Here is a 17,268-nt window from a genome sequence, read left to right on the forward strand (position 1 = left end):
TTCAGGAGCAACAACCTTATAAAACATGCATTCTTCAGCTGCTACACAGTGACACGTTAAGTTTCTAAAACCAGTGGCAATTCATTTCAGTTTAAGCCTCAAAAAATAAAAAAAGGGGAAGGGGGGAGAAGAGGACTGTACTGTTAAACTGGTGCTCAATTGGAAATGTAAAAGTTGATCAGAACAACTGTTAATGTTATGGAGAGGTACATGTCAAGACCCAACCTGGATTTAATGCAAGGAACGTACTTGTCAACCTCTGTGTATACTTCATTTTATCACTAGCAATTCTAATATGCTGCAGCTCATGAGGGACTGTAGAAAGCTTATCCTCCAAGCTACAGCAAAAATCAAGTTTAAGGGGAATGCTGCATCATTTTTTTAAAACAGGAGAAATCAACTTCTTCCCACCCAGCTAACTTCCATTCTAGTGTCATAGGAGAGGCAGCCTGGCTACTGGTTTCCAGCACTCTCAAAAATGTTAATTTTCTTCAAAAGATATCAACAGAACAACAATAAACAATGGTCTGGCAAGGAGAAACACTATGCTAGGGAGCTCGGCAGGAGGAGCAGTTCAGAGGAATTCACTGGGCTTTCCTTCCCCTCAAAATATCGATTAGCTGCAGCTGCTCAGGGAACAGAAACAGGCCAGTGAAAAAGCTCTACTATATTTTTGCTGCAAAAGGATTTCACACACCTCAACTGAGTCAACTTTGTGACTCATGCCCACAAGTCACAAATGACTCTCATTTAAGCTTCATTTAGTCCTTTCTAAAACTGATGTATGGGAAGTGGGTGGACGATGAAAGCTACAAAAATAGCAAAGATTAATGTTCTGAAATAGAGTAGGAATATGAAATCTGTTGTGGAGCCCTTGGACTGCAAATTATACCCATTATAAAATTACATGGAATACACTAGTTCTTAAAATGTTATACCACTAAGGCTACTAAAGTTGGGGCCTTCTGCCTTTTCATTTAATAAAAATTGGGCTGGAAGTAGGAACCATCTTCCCGTGAAATTAAAATACACAGGTCTAGAATCTTTCAGATTGCTCATTTTAGCTCTTGGCAATTTTTGTATCCAACAAAGAAATGGTAACCAGTAGACTCAATTCATACGTCATGTTTAAGATCTAACAAGTAAAAAAAAAATAGACCCTCTTAAAGGCCAATGACATCGGGGGGTTTTCCTGAAAAGCTGTCAAGGCCAAAAATCCAAACAGCAATAATTCTGGCAGTGGATCAGAAAACCTAAATCTCGTTTAAAAAAAAACAAAAACCAAAAACCTGATAAGCTGCTTGTTTTGTTCTTCATACTGAATTATTATGACTTTTGAAAGTTTGCTATAACATTTCCATTTAAGGCCCTTGTTCTGGGGCCTGTCACTTCTACTGCTTGAGAGATGAACCTAAAAAGTGTCAACAGCTTTCTCCAGGTGTATTCACAACTTGAAGTCCTCCATGTTATTCTAAGGCCTGTAGGGAAGTACTCCATGCTGAGGAAAGGAGATACTACCTTTGATTTTCAGGAAACAATTCACTATCTAATTAGCCTCACCTTCCACAAAACTGTAGGATGCAGTGAAGATATTATTCCTTTCTTCTTTGCACAGACTTTGAGTCACACTAGTACGGATTTTGCTGGCCATTGCATAAAATCATGCAACCTATGTGCCTTTACCTTTAGCATCCTGCATCTGTCTCATGATTTCCTCTCGTTCTGCTTGTTCAGTAGCTGTAGTGACCCTAAATGACCCCTCCCTTGTGAATGTGGTTCTACTGGCATCAAAGGTAGCAGTCACTCCACACTCCTTCTCTCGTTTCTGTTTTCTCTCCAGGCATGCTGCAAATGCACAGCCCACGGCATGACTCAACCTTTCCCCCTGTACAAAATAGCATTGCATCATAAAGGAACTGGAAAAAAAAACACACAGGTATCGAGCATTTCCAAGTGATAACTTGCCCTTTATAAAGAGAAATCTAATTAAGGCTCTTCAAAGAATGATTGTTATTGGCTTTAGCACCCAGGTCTAAAATTGAAGCTTATGTACCAAGGCTAATGCCTACTAATGCATCAGCAATGCTGGAGAAGGCCACCCAGGAATGAAAGATTGTCAGATAAGCTGTTTAGTTCAGCTACAACAAAGATATTATTGCAATAACATGTCAACACTAGTCCCTCGCCTCTGGGAACAACTGTGCTCAGAGGAACTCCTACGAAATGATCTTTTACAGTTATAAGCAATGAAATCTAAAGAGCTACTATTGTTACAGACAGAAAATTTTCAAAGGGTCTAGACCCAGCCTACCTTTCTTTGTGCGTTACCTGCACTCACATAAAAGGTAATTAATGAGAACAAATGTAGGTATGTTTGTACCTCTAATAACCCCGAGTAAATGTCCACAGCTGTAATTCCAGGCAACCTCCTTCAAAAGCTAATATCCATAATAGGCTAACTGGTATACTTTACAGTCACCCAGTAAACAGCCCATGACTAGTTAAAGACCAAGACTACTCTAGTGAAAAAAGGAAGCCTCATGTCTAATTCTTTCTGCTTAGATGAGAGACCAAGAAGCAGTTTTATCACAAAAAGCAGTGAAGTACTAAGGATTTTCATGCCTCAGTCTGGTTTGACCTTGGTTGGCTGGTATAGGGACAAGCTGAGTTGATTTCACTGAGCAACCCATTATCATTGCATATAAAAGGCCTCCAAGCCTTCTGAAAAGGCACCTCCAATATTACTGCTGTGGTCTGGAATTCAAAAGAGCCACTGTCCTTTAACTGCACTAAGGAAATAAAACAGAAGTCAAAGTCTAGAAACCCAGCTGTACCTCTGACACAGGATTACTCAGAAGAACTGTCAGCATCTTCACTCACTGTAATCAAGTAATGCAATCGAGTCTCTTATTTCATTGAGGAAAATCAGGGATTCTTGCACTCCATCATAAGTTCAGAGGTTCCATCATAAAACTGGAAGTTCAGGTTTACCACCTCTCTTTAGAAAAGTACTGCCACTTCCAAGTCTAGCTAAAATTGCTCTGTATGACCTGTATTAATGTATGTAGTTTCTATCAGAACTTTAACTTCAAAATTTTTTTTTCAATACTTTGTATGCCAACAGCAGCATTTTCCAACCTTGGAATCTCAGACTGTTTATAGAAGGTATTTAAGCTTCTCTCCACTTTACTGAAGAGGAAACCAGACCAATAAAGTCAAATGGCTTGGCTAAGGACATACAACAAGTTAGTGACACAGGTTATAGACTTCTCAATCCTCTGCTGAAACTACACATATCCCTTTGACATTTAAAAAGGAGAAAAGGAATTACCATGTATGCAGTTTAGTTCCATTTCTTGTCAAATTAATTTCTTTAATGTGTTTGCATACAAGAGGATCACATGCTACCAGCTGCACATTTAGTTATTCACTGCTTTTGGCCTGGAGAATCTATTTCACAGTTTTTAGCTGCATACATTTTCAGATGACAGTATCTTTTGTCTATTTTTAGACACGTAGCTCCGTTGTGCTAGAGATACAAGCTGGTTACATTCCATTTATAGACCAGGCAGAGCATCTTTTCTGTCCATAAAATGAATATGCGACCACAGACAGGATAGCAAGCGATATATATTTGACTTGAAACCACTTCATTAATTATATAATATCCTGGCTGAAGCCAAAGCACCTTGGAGCATATTCTGCAAGTACATTCAAAGTTCATCACAAAAGACTTAAAATCTGCTGGGCACAGCTCTTGCTTCTTCTAGTTACAGAAGCTAGACGCAGACCCTGACAAACTTACCGTGTCTTTTACAGCCATGAAACAGTGGCATATCCAGCGTCGTGTGGTGCCATCTCGACAAATGTATGAAAAAGCTCTGTCAAAGTTTCTGTCCGGTGCACAGAAAGAAACCTTTTCTATGGTCTGATCAACTATAAGATCCTACAGGGGAAAGAACACAAAAACCAAAACACCCCCCCCAAGAGAGAGAGATACTTAACACAAAACATCTTCAGCAATAACAGCAAAGAAAGGGGGGGAGAGGAGGAACCAGAGACCCCTAGGTTCAAGTGCACCTGAAAATCTTACTAGCTCATTGCAGAAAACGGGGTGTTTGTAGTTAAAAACAAGCCCCCAAATTGTCATCCCTATATGGATAAATGGCACAAGGAGCCAATTAGTGGCATGAGTGGGCAAAGCAAGCATGCACAAGAAATAAGAGGCTCCAATAGCTACACAACATTTTTAATATTCCAGATCATCAGTAGTATTAATAACTTAAGCTAGATGGTCAACATCTATATACAAAAGCAATGGGAGATATGCTCATAAAATTGTAGACTCAGGAATTAGTCTGGTGAAAAAATATCAGTTCAAATATATTTTTAAATGTTTTCTATAGAATTGTTTCTGTCTGAGGGATTATCTAGTGTCTGTCTCAGGATACTCAACCACCAGGAGGCAGTAACAACATTCTACGCTTAAAAACATCAGTGCATGCATAGCCTATTTGTAAAATACTACTTTAAGAAAATAAGATGTACAGAATATAATTCTTAAAAGAGATGTTTTTAAAATCTTTTGGAAAAAAGGCACTAAACCTGGCTCTAAGGTAACATGCATATTGGAAACTGAATATTGAGCTATTTCAGTTTTTAAAATGTTCAGTGAATTTAATGTAGATGAAACATGCCAGATGAAGCATCTAGAGACCAAAGCTAGAGGGCTTGTACATTACAGGGGAGACTCAAATAAGTTCTGCCTATCATCCTTACCTTACCTCTCAAATTTGACCTGCAGAGGCCACCTTTCAGGTGATACACTTTTGAAATTGATACACTTCATGGATATAGAACAAACAAGGATGCAAGTTGCACTGATGGCAGTGGCACCGTTTTAAGTATTCACTCACTCCTGAAAGGAGTCAAATGCTTGAAGCTCCAACTACCTCACTGCCATCTTTATCTAAAGATACAGGTGGCTGAACACAACAAAAAGGTAACAATGCTATAACTTTCAGAGCTTAATGCTTTAGAAAAACCCTAAAATATGACATACAAGGTTTTAACAAGTGAATGATTTTACATAAGCCTTCTATTTAGGACTAAACAGTTACCTTAAACATGAATATGAATTATTAAAATAGGTTTGTTTCCTAGATGCTTTATCCAGAATGCAGGTTTTACAGTTTTAGCAAGGACAACCCTTATCGTAAAGTTTAATGCATTTTGGAAGCCTGTTCCTGTTCATCATATACAACATTCCCCAGCTGCACTGCATGCCAGGGTTGATCGATATATATTTCTTTATGGATTAAGCTTGTAACCTTCTTTACTAGTAGAGAAAGCTTCAAGGTCATGGAACTATGTCCAATGTCAATAGAATTGATCAGAAAAAAATGCTTTTCAGGCAGATGGAACAGAACAGGATTCTGAGTTTATATAACTGCTAATACTCAGATGAACAGAGCACATGCTGAAAACAGATGGACAACAATCAAGTTCTGAGGGAACCACTTGCAACGAATACTTTTATTAAGTAACTATTTTGGTCATATACATTACACTTTTTCAACATTTGTACTAATCCAAAAATTAGAGATATTTTTTGGAAATGTTTTAAAATCATATCCTATATTTAAACACTCAAGATTTAAATCCAGGGAAGTCTAACCTTTGTTTTCTCATCTACGACTCGGAGTCCATCCGCTGAAACCCACAGGACTGCTTTAACAGCCTTCTTTCCAGTCTTTCATGACAAGAAGGGGAAAAAACAAAGAGAGAGAGAAAGACGACAGCATTACAACAAACGTTGCCACATTGTCACCCACTTCCACTTTCCAAGAGCCACCGCAGTAAATGCAGGTGAAGTCCAAGTTCAGTAGGGATGCCCAAAGCCAGATACTCAAACCAAACCGCAAATCATTCAAAGAACCAAGCCAAAGCCAGTAGTTCAGAAACACAATGCAAAAAGGGGGAGGCAGGGAAGGAAGAAGACAGGTGGAGTCAAAACAGGTTAATACATTCATTTAAAAGAAAGGATTCTAAGGTTGAATTCTTCACCCACTTAGTCAACCAAAAAGAGTCAGGTAACACTAATGCATAAGGAGTTACACCACAGGTAGCTTCTATAGCACAAGTTTAAACAATGTAAAAATTCTTACCTGAACTCTCCACCACCCCAACCCTCTGCCCCATCGTCATGTGGCAGAATCATGGCATCACCTTAAATCAGTGTTAGAAGCACCCACAAGATGTTAATTAAAATAATGTGAACCTTTAATGCATACTTGTACTTCAGGCTTAACTCCAAATATGTTTCAGCTAGTTATGAGTTAAATGTGCTGTGATGCTGCTTCAGAAGTGAAAGTATGTGTTCATGGATCTTTACACAGCAGTTTTAGTTTGGTGATGCAGGATGAAAGAAGTTAGCTTGCTAAGGACTACTCTGGCACAGATCTAAAACCTTACTCCTCAGTTTTCTTGCCTTCCATTCCTAGCTGCTGAAAGCTCAGGAGTAAGGTTTTGAAAGCAGTGAAAACTGCAGATTATTTTATGCATATTAAATAAACTATTTACTGTTCCATGGAAGGAAAAAGCCACCATCAGATAACTTTTAAAGAATGATACCCAACACTGGAGAGATGAAGCACTTATGCAGTGAAAAAAAACCACAAAACAAAATCAGAAAGACACAACATTTTCTGGCTGCTATACAGAATTGCTGGTAGAAATGTTCTTTCCAATTCCACTCAACCATCAAAATGTGGCAACCCCTTCCACACTTAAGCAAATAAGCAGTTACAGATCCCAATGATTTTTCTTCCAGTAGAACTGTGGGTATTGCAACGCAACCACTGCAGGGCTATAGACAGTTGGATGAGTGGGCAAACTCTGATGGCCTTGTGTGAGAACTGGGATGTTTCAAAATGGTTCATCATAGATCATAGCAAGCTGGTTCTCTTTATAAATCGAGCAATGGAGCAAAGCTGAAGTAGTCCATGGTGCATCTGGATTTAGGTCACTGAACATCATTTACAGCACACTGCCCTCAGAATTAGTATATGGATAGAATATTTTACTGGATGTGCCAGAGTGATAAGTTTCTTGCAACACCACATTGGTTTCACCATCAGAAGAAGACAGCGTGAAAAAAAGAGCCTGCAGTTTACTGCAACAGTAACAGTCTGTCCTTAATTTTTGAAGCAGCAATGAGATGCATAGGAAGATATCCAGAGGGTTTAGAAAAAAAATGGCAGCGATGTGGAAGGAACTACGTTGTAAGGAATGTTTTGGGGTTTTTTTTATGAAAATAGTAGTTTACAGAAGAAAGCCACACAAGAGAAACAGTTTGAGATGCTCATGCTAGATAGCTTCTGTCTTACTTCACTGCATTAAACCAACAATAGACTGGGAAAAGTCTGGAATCAAAAATATATTTAAGATTACTGTTAGTCAACTACAAAACACTGCAAAATTTAAATAGTGATTTCTAAATTCTTGCTTTAGAAAGCCATCCGAATAATCCACACAGTGGGTCATAGTACATTCTTTATGCAGACCATTTTGTCATTTTTAAAAACGAGTGGCAGTTTCCCTTTAAATGATCCATAGTCTTCTTCATTTATTTTAGACAGTATTTTAAAAATCCAGAAAAACAGAGTCTGGGTGAATGAGGGTCCATTAAAAATTACAAATTAGACTAATGGGACTTTCTCCAAATGGTAAACCAAGTTCAATCCCAGAAATTTCAAGGAACTGTTCCTGAAAAATACTGAAGAATCAAAATGCATGAGAGCTAGTGGTGTGGCATCTTTAGGAAGAGATGCAGCCATTTACTTCTTGTAGCCATCCTGGAAGCCAGGCAAGGTAGGCCCTCATCTGTTAGTCTGCTATTTATATAAAACTACATTTAATGAAGCCATGGAACAGCACATCTGTTGCTCAGCTGGAAGATAAAAATGTAGGTGCTGGGTACTTCTATCTGGTTCCATTTTTTTTGACTTGCACTGGATGCAAAGCCATAAAATTCACACAATTCTAGTTTTGGTTCCTGCAGTTTATGTTCCAAATTCATGAAGAGACAAAGCCTGCAGCATTATGATTCAAGATATATACTGTTTAGTTGTTTTTCATATTGTTGTGCTGAAAAAAGTCTTACATTTCTTGCAAGTCTTATTTTAGCACCTGGCCAAGAATCAGGTGGACCATATGATTTCTACAAGACTTTAGTAAGGGAATCCTGTGTTCATGTGGGTGTCCTTTGTATTCTCTCAATTGGTAGCCCTGGGACATCTTTTTTGTACACATCCAGATCTTGCAGAAAACAGCTGATTTTTCTCCTTTTTTCTTCCCATGAGCTCAAGGGACCTTCTGCAACTCCTCCATCTGCTGAATCCTTGCATTATCCTTACCAGCTTGGCTTGGAGTTCTGAACTATGTATGCAAAGACAATGTTTCACAGATGTAGGCTACATCAGCTTGATAAGTGCAAAGAACTCCCATAATCAGAGAAGCAAAATGAGATGATTGTGCTAATGGTTAGAATGGAAGTAAGTGTGCCTACACATATGCTACATCCATTGTATTGGTAGTGTTAAGACTTGCTAAGACACTGTTGATGAACTGTAGACTTCATCGTGACAGAAGATGTCTAATTCATCAAACTGTATACAGTAGTTATGCCAGAGACCCGATAGGGTTAATCAATGCAGTACTGAAAGTATCTGCGACAAATGGGTAAGATGTGCAGGCTGAGATCATACTGTCCCAGTGTTAGCGAAGGAAGCATATTCCTCCACCAGCGATGTACATTGAGTTTTCAAAAAACCTTCAACATTTTCTATACATGAGACTGATGCTAATGAGCCAAAATTTGAAGCAGAGAGCTATAATAGATTTGTATGGATTGAGCATAGAGAGGGATATATAACCCACTCACCAGTGGGTTACCATCAATACATCAGAAGAAGCAGGCATCAACAAACAGCAACAAAATGAAGTAAACTGAATTGTAAATTCACTTTTCCTAAATAACAGTGTTAGTCACCGAGTTCAAATAGTCCATTAAGATGTCAGGTTTGAGTCAGGTTCTGTTCGTAAGACATGACATTAATAACTTGAAAAAACAAATGTTGCATGCTTGTGCATTTTTTCCTACTATGACAGATTCAGTTCTGTAGAATACAAGATTTTCATTTGCAGCCAAGCCTCTAGCCCTTTCAAGATAAAATTTTGAACATCATCAGCCAATTTGCACTACCCAAGAGCTATTCTTTTACTTTAAGACATACAGGTGGCTGCCATTCATCTTAGGGCTGTATGGACTCTGAAGTCAGAACTGCCTACAAAACACAGATATGCACGTTACCCAGATGTATGTGGTGAGGTGCATAGGATGAACCACCTTCCAATTACAACTCTACCCTGAGTAAGTTTCATTACATCTTTCCATCCATAGGCAGGTGACTCAACCAGGAGTAGCACAACTCACAAATTAAAAGTAAAGAAAAACATTAGGGTGGCTCGGATCTGGAACCAACTTCCAAGGGAAGTGGTGCTGGCTCCTACCCTGGGGGTCTTTAAGAGGAGGCTTGATGCATACCTCGCTGGGATCATTTGAGCCCAGTTTTTTCTCCTGCCCAGGCAGGGGGTCGGACTTGAAGATCTACAAGGTCCCTTCCGACCCTATTTCTATGATTCTATGATTTAAGAGAGTATTTTGTGCTTTATGTAATTAAATTTTAAAACCCTGACTCCTAATCTGAAATTCTTATCGCAGGACACAGAATTTCCCATTTAATGTCCTGAAAAATAGGGGGATGAAAGATTAAATCATATCAGTGGTCAACAAGTGATTTTACCTCAGGCAAAATCAGGCAAAAATCAAACTTTGGCCCAGCCCTCCCTCGTTCAGTAAAGAGGGAAAAGAAAACTTCTTGGAGTATTTTGTAATATAGTGACAGTTTTAAAACTAACCTTCCTTGGAGGTTTCGAATGTCTGAATTAGTTCCAGTGGAAACAGGTCAGTGGAAAATATCCAGATAAGATATCCAAGTGCATATCAAAATTTCACAGATATGCTCAGGGAAAGCCATGCCTTAATGTATAAAAAACAGGTTCTCCCCTCCTCTAAACAGATTTTCTACTATAGGCACTGGTAATATACCAATGTTTGGGGTGATATTTCTATGGGTCATCAGAAAAATGTTCTAAAATGGCGATTGAAAGAACTTAGCCAGCTGAAGAGGAAGCAAGTCAATCATCTTTCTGGCAAAATATTGTAATAAAATGAAGAGACGGCTCAGAAAACCAGGAAAGGTTTTCTCTGCCATGTAGAGAAGTCACTGCTAAGAGTTAATGCTTGAATTATCTTACTGAAAAGTAGCCTCTTTCCTGACAGAAGGTAGACGCTATTACTTTACAAAGAAGTGCTGAATTTAATTATGTTAAAATAGTTCTTTATTCAGTCTGTAGTACTTAATAAATATGACCCTGGATATTACATCAACATTCAAAAGAAAAAATGTACATCTCACTCAGCCCGTTGAGGCTGTTGTTTTACCAAGGTCTAACAAAACTTGGTAAGAAACATTTGTCATTACAAATTACGCAAGCAGTACACATTTTCACTCAAAGCTTTGCAGGCTCTGTTTTTATGCAAGGCCTTCCCTAAGCTTTTGGGGTTTTTTCTTGTTAACAATCAAATCAGATCTGTTCTGCGTGACATCTCCCACATACAGTATGCGGGCTTTAAATAGGTCACAGCTTCTCCCTTCGCTACCCATACTCGTCACAGGAGAATGCGTTTCCTCCTCCCAGCTTATTAGAAAAATCCTGGATACATAAGTAATGTTCTGCTTTGGCATGTACTGTAACAGGTTCTCAAAGAAAAGAAAATGGCAACTGATATTCTGTGTGCTCTTTAAGCAAGGCTGAACAAACTTCTGAACAGAGCATTATCTACTGTAAAGAACTTCCCTCCCCCCACTTAAAGCAGCAAAGGGGAAGAAAGGATTTTACATCCAAATTATCAACATGTCTATGAACCATAAATACGCTGCATAATGTAGTTTTAAACCATTTTGTCATTTGTAAGTGGAAGCAAAGTTAAACTGTTTAAAAGATTTTAAACACAGCTGACATTTTCATGGTGAAGGAAGGAAATGGTTGATTAACTAAAAAGGAAGCAATTTTGGAGACTGAGATATACATTTTTAATCCTAAAAATGTGTATGCACACAAGACAGCAATTAAGCAAATGCTGATACAGTACATTCAAGGAGAATCTTGTATATTTTCCCTAACAATTTGGATTACAAGTAAAATTTTGGTTTAGTCTTTGTACAGCTCTGCTGCCTAGGATACAGTAGCAATAGATAAAGTGTTCTCCCTTCCAACTCCAAACACACACTATAGATTTACCCCAGGGGTATGTCACTGTTGCAATGGTTAAGAAGTAGATATATACCTACTACATCGGTTCTGCTTTATATAACCTAGGCCACAGCTAACTTCAGGAATCAGAGGGGAATTTCAAATATTTAACTGTAATACAATCTAGTCCTGTGGCTTTGTCTAATGAGGTCACACCACATGGACACTGCCTGAGATCAACTGGTCTACCATTAGACTTTAATTACAGGCTGCTTTTTATCTGCGTTCTTCGCTTGGCAAACCTATTCCTGAGTCAGTCTTGGGTGAAAACATTTTAACACAGATTTCTGGGGTTTTATAACAAACACACTGACCTACGACAATGCTATACCAGGGATGTAACTCCTTATAGTGCAAGCACAAATAAGGCATTAAACTTACTTTTCCAAAGAAGCCTTTGAAGAACTTCCTTTCCTGGAGGAACAGGGGGACAAGTCGAGCGCTATTACTGTTGGTAGCTAAAATGTCCCAGGGTTTCAAACCAATAAGCACACACAAGAGTTGGGGGATTGGAGGGAAAGCAAGGGGTGTTTAGAGTTATCCAGAGAGGATGCAACAAGCAAATGTGAAAAATCCCATGAAAATGCAGATAAAGAAGCATTACATGGATCTCTACCATGATACTGCCCTGAAATTGGTGGAAAGAAGAGAACCTCAGCCCCAATTTCATGCAAAGAGGTTACTTTGTTTTCCATCTCCCTGTTTAGTTCTCTTTAGTAAGGTTATAAACCAAACTTGGCAGCAGACATAGTGTTTATTTAAAGCCTGTGATGTAACAGCCCTATGAAATTTAAATTTCTAATTTTAAGGAATCAGCTAAGCTTGTTTCACATGAAATCAATGACTCGCAAGACAGAAGTGTTCTGTAATCCAGAGAAGTCTCTGAAACTGTCAGAACAGCGCAAAGTGTTAACTATAGAAAAAGACAATTTGGGGGCTTCATTTGCATTTTAAGTTACTTTTGAGAATTTCAACTCAGCTGTAATAGGTTGCTCAAAACTGAAGCTTCTCCTGGAGGTGTCTCTCAGTGCACTTCCCTGATTTCCTTATCTAAAATACAAGGGCTATCACTGTTTCTTAAAACTCAGCATTTTTCAGATGCTTAGAAGTTTCTCTCTCAAATTGAACAGATTTGGTTTTTTTTTTTTTAAATCACCAGTAACACAAGTTTAGCAATTGGCTCATAACGTAGATTCATTTGAGCTCCCATCTTTCCCTCACTTCCCTGCTTCCCCACGGCCTTACCTAGAATGCCAAGAAACTCAATTTTACCTGTACTTTACCTACCCACTTTTAAGTGGAAGTCTTTCCCCAACCTTCCCTTTGAAACGCTTCAAATATGCCACTTTACACAAGAGGAACAACATCTGCAGATCTGTAGGACTAAATAACCCTGGTAAAGCATTTTCAAAAAGGAGAGCAATTCAGTGCAAGAACTCAAGTAAAAAGTATTGTACACTCATCTAGCATGGACCTGATTTTCACCTACTCCCCTCCCCAAAATAAACACACAGACAGACAAAGTCCATTGGATGGCATGCAAGCATCAAGCACACTTGTATGCAATTCAATACATTCCTGTTTTGTTGATTACACTTTGCTGCTGGTGGTGTAAAGACACTGAACTCCAATACATCTGAAGTCAGCTCAATTTGAACTGGCGCTTCATCAGACATTTGGGTTAGCCCATGTTTATAGGGCATTAAATTGTTCAAGATTGGGTGGCAGGCTGCTACTGAGCACAAGGCTGGCTTTTGCTATATTCCCAAATTCTTTATACTGGTGACATTCTACACAATAAAAATCACAGGATTCAAGTTGGATATGAAAGATCTGTTAAATAAATCAAGGTCATCTCTCTCAATGCAAGACTACTTTATTCAGGATGGCTCCCTGAGATAATGTTATCACATTAACCAGGAGTCTAGTCCTATACATCTGAGGCAAGAGAAATCTGATCTTCTACCTCACTAAAGAGTAAATGAACTGCATATACCAATCTATTGATAATTAAATAATTCTGTGTTTAAAATGCATATGTCTAGCAATCTCAAAGTTTAATCTCAAACATGGATTAGCACAATTACATATTTAAACAAAGCTTGCCACAAGCCAACAAAAAGCCGGAAATTCAATGTTAAGAAGGGAGTGTCAATTTTAACTTTGCATTTCCTGGTTTGTTTCGTATTGCTCTGTTTTGCTGCTTTATACCAGAGCCCAAAATCTTTTCATACCCAGCTATGTAACGTATAGTTTGCACATATGTACATCCTTTAAAATTTGGAGAGATTCGCATACAGTGTTTTGTCCGAAGAAAAATTTTAAACTTAGATTCTTAAAAAGACGACTCATCATGTATTTGGACAGGATATACTGAATACATGCAGAGGAACTAATAAATTAATCACAGTACTCTGCATATAATCAGTACAGCCTGGTTGCTGCTGCCAAGTTGAGTGCTATCTATTGTACTACACTAGTAACAATCACCTTTTAAAAAGATACAGCAAAAGCTAGAAGGATTCACCAGAAGCAACCTTATTTTTAGGTGACAGTTAATTCTGCTCTGTGCAAAGCACTTGTTAAACATGAAAGAATGTTTTTTTAATACCAAGAAAAAAGTTAATGGGAAAAGATATCATGCAAAACAGGTTTTAAACAGCACTAAGTTAATATAGTTTAGAGATAACTAATACATGTTTAAAAAATTAAATTGTTTCTTTTACCTGCTAAAACAAGAACATATATTAAAAACAAATGCATCATTTAAAAACAAAAAGTGGCAAGTTAGAAATGGGTAGTACACACTGAAGCCAATTCAAACCAGAACAGATGACATGAGACAATAGAGAGTACACTCTTGCCTTTGTATTGCCTCCTTGTACAGGAGTCAAATACACATATGGCAGGTTTGCAAAACCCATATAAAGTTATTCTTTTTACAATTTGCACTAGCTATTTCTAGTCAATAATGTGCTTTTAGAAAAATGCTGTGTAAAGCATTTGAGTGCAAGGACCTACCAGATGTGCAATTTAACTCCATTTAGTAATGTAGCTATACCAATGGAAAAGTGTAAGCCCCATTGTTCACACAACACAAAACTAAATGTTGTTAAAAGTAACAGGATGACAATTGCAAGGACCTCTCGCTGCTATTCATTTTAAGTTGTAATTCAAAAAAGCCTTAACTTGTACTAATAGAATACATTAGTTAGGGAAGAATTCTATCAGTAAATCAAATCAGTAAATGAAAATGTCTTTTTAACTAGTTATCACACAGCCTTATGCAGGAAGCAAACAATGCTGTTGCAATCTTGGGATTTTTTTTCCTGGATTCATTGCATCTTCATGACTGCTGACAGAAGAAAACTACATGCATAATTCCATGAGTGGTAAAGTGTATTTCCTCAACAGAGATAACAGAGCAGTTTGGGTTCATAGCTCAAGTGTATTGTTTTGAATGGGGTGCATCATTCCTCCATGTACTCTATACTGGGCATTTAAGTTCCTGACATGTTCTTCATGTATTTGAAACACAAAACAAAATTAAGGAGCTCACTCTTGTTCAAAGGCCAACGCAGCTATTAGGGCTAGCTGAGTGCCACTAGGTTCAGGCTCCCCCCTCCCCCCCACTTTTAAATAGTCAAGCTGGTTCCTCAGAGGTGTGGTGCTAAAATGAAGGGCCACACCTGAGATGGAGAATGCAATGATCAGTCAAAACTGAATTATGCCACATTCAAGCAGCAGGTAGCAACAAAAAACCCTAGAAGTCAGGGCAGACTTCCACTAAGCATGCTGTAGAAGCTTGTGAAAGGGAGGAAGACATTTAATTGTTTCTCAAAAAATGAGAAATTCTTGCTTTACATTATTCTCTAAGCAACTCATCAATTTGAGGAGATGGAGCTCAATGCTCAAAGTGTATTGCTAGAGTCTCTCTGTAGCAGTTCCAAAGACATGGACTTGAGAAAAATAGTATCCCTTGAAATAAGTACAGAAAGAAAATTTGAACTTAATTACTTAGCAATCTTCTATCCACATGATTTTTGACAATTCTAGGCTGCTCTCATATTTCCTCCTTCTTATAACATGATACATTCCTATGGGCAGAATTCTATGGAAAAGAACAATTCTACAGAAGATAAGTGGCAAAAAATCAAAATGAACCCTGTAGATTTAGAGGCAATGTAAGCTTACCAGAAGAGAAGCTTCCTCAAAGAAAGATGTCCCTTCGTTATACCTTTCATAATTTAAGGAACGTTGCCCAAACATATTTTGTTTTAGAGCAAAAGGAAAACCTCATCTTAACTAATTAAGGGGGGAAACAAGAATCTACCTTAAGAATAAACTCCACTCCTGCCACAGAATAAAGAATGTCTTGCATGAGAAAGCTTCATATATACTCTTTGATGTGGCAAAAAACACATAAAAACTTACAAAAAAGGAAAGCAGCTTTTATTTATTCTAAAAATTGCTAGATAAATGTGAAAAATAAAACCCAAAAGACATGCAATTAACTCTAGTGACGTGCTCCAAATAAACCTTTGATCCGATGGAGTTTCATCACTTTAAAAAAACTGTGCAAGGTATGCTCAGTAATTTAAGGCATCTACTTAGTAAGCAGCAGTGAGAATTTGGTAGTTTCTCAGCCCCAAGTTGGCAAAGTCAGCTTGAAGACAGCAGCTAGTAAAACGATAAGCTAGTGTCCAACTTGCATAAGATTCCAAATTCATTCCTCAAAAACCTTCTTTAGCTTCTAATAAATCAGAAAAGCTACTGGTTAACAGTGAAATGGGCAGTTGGGTGTCTGTCAACAGTTTAGCTATAGGGTATAGAACTGATGGAACTAGGGGGAAGAGAAGACTGGAGGAGATTTGCTAACAGTCATCAAATACCTGAAGGGTGGCTACAAAGAGGATGGAAATGGGCTTTGCTCTGTGACCATATGGGACAGGACTAAGAGCAATGGCCTCAAGTTGCACCAGAGGAAATTTAGGTTAGAGTTAGGAAGACTTTTGACTAAAAGGATAGTCAAGCATAGGAACAGGCTACAGAAGAGTGGTAGAATTTCCATCCCCGGAAATTTTCAAGAGTACGTTACAGAGATAACCTCATGAAATCCCTTCCAGCCCTATTCTCCTATGATCTTAATATCTTGCATTGCCTACAGGCAACACAAGGCTTTAACTTTCATTCAAGTGAAATTTGAAGTTTGAAATGATAGTTCAAGCAAACCAGTATCAGATCTCTAGACTTACTTGGAATGCAAAGCAACTATGCCCTAAGCTTAAAGTACTTTTAATGTTTCACTATTTATTGATTTAACTACACTTAAATGGCCTGTGAGAGTCAGGTTTGAAAAAAAATGCTAACAAAGCAGAAATATTCCACTCTAGATAATTCCCCCTCTTAAGGAGAGAACAAGAGCAAGAACAAACTACATGACAGATGTTAGCCATGTCACTTAACATACCAACGGAAGGTGCTTTGAAACTATAGTGAGGAGGGCAGTTTAAAGACCTACAGAGATCAGGACAAGAGAAAAATGGATGCAAATTGATAATACTGTCAGTCACTACACTTGACTTTTAGCTACACAGAAAACTAAATCCAACAAAAGCACATAGTGGCTCATTATCTGTTGCCTGCTACCAAGAGTAATAACCACTCACTGTTATACTGAATAAAAACAGATGAGGTGGAGCTTTAAAACATGTTGCTACAGATTGGTTGAGGAAGACAACAATTAAAAGACTCAGTCTTTAAATCAAAGCACTGAAGTCAATTCAAAAACTTGAAAGCACATGAGGAAAAAAGTCTATAATCTTCTGT

General features: G+C 38.1%; 1 protein-coding gene across 6 annotated transcripts in view; it reads right to left on the reverse strand.

Moving 5' to 3' along the window:
* NUMB (NUMB endocytic adaptor protein) overlaps window positions 1–17,268 on the reverse strand; it is a 127,827-nt gene that overhangs the window by 10,276 nt on the left and 100,283 nt on the right. For 4 of the 6 annotated variants that reach the window (XM_090033299.1, XM_090033294.1, XM_090033296.1 and 1 more), the window contains exons 4-7: window positions 11,821–11,853; window positions 5,678–5,752; window positions 3,806–3,946; window positions 1,684–1,885 (exon numbers count right to left, since the gene is read on the reverse strand). In XM_090033299.1, coding sequence (XP_089889425.1) covers window positions 1,684–1,885; window positions 3,806–3,946; window positions 5,678–5,752; window positions 11,821–11,853 — 451 coding nt within the window. The remainder of the gene's footprint in view (window positions 1–1,683; window positions 1,886–3,805; window positions 3,947–5,677; window positions 5,753–11,820; window positions 11,854–17,268) is intronic. The other 2 variants (XM_090033300.1, XM_090033298.1) reach the window with 1 other exon arrangement.

Source organism: Crocodylus siamensis, chromosome 2 (assembly GCF_052110815.1).
Source record: "Crocodylus siamensis isolate JL-2025a chromosome 2, ASM5211081v1, whole genome shotgun sequence".
In the NCBI taxonomy this organism is placed as follows: Eukaryota; Metazoa; Chordata; order Crocodylia; family Crocodylidae; genus Crocodylus; species Crocodylus siamensis.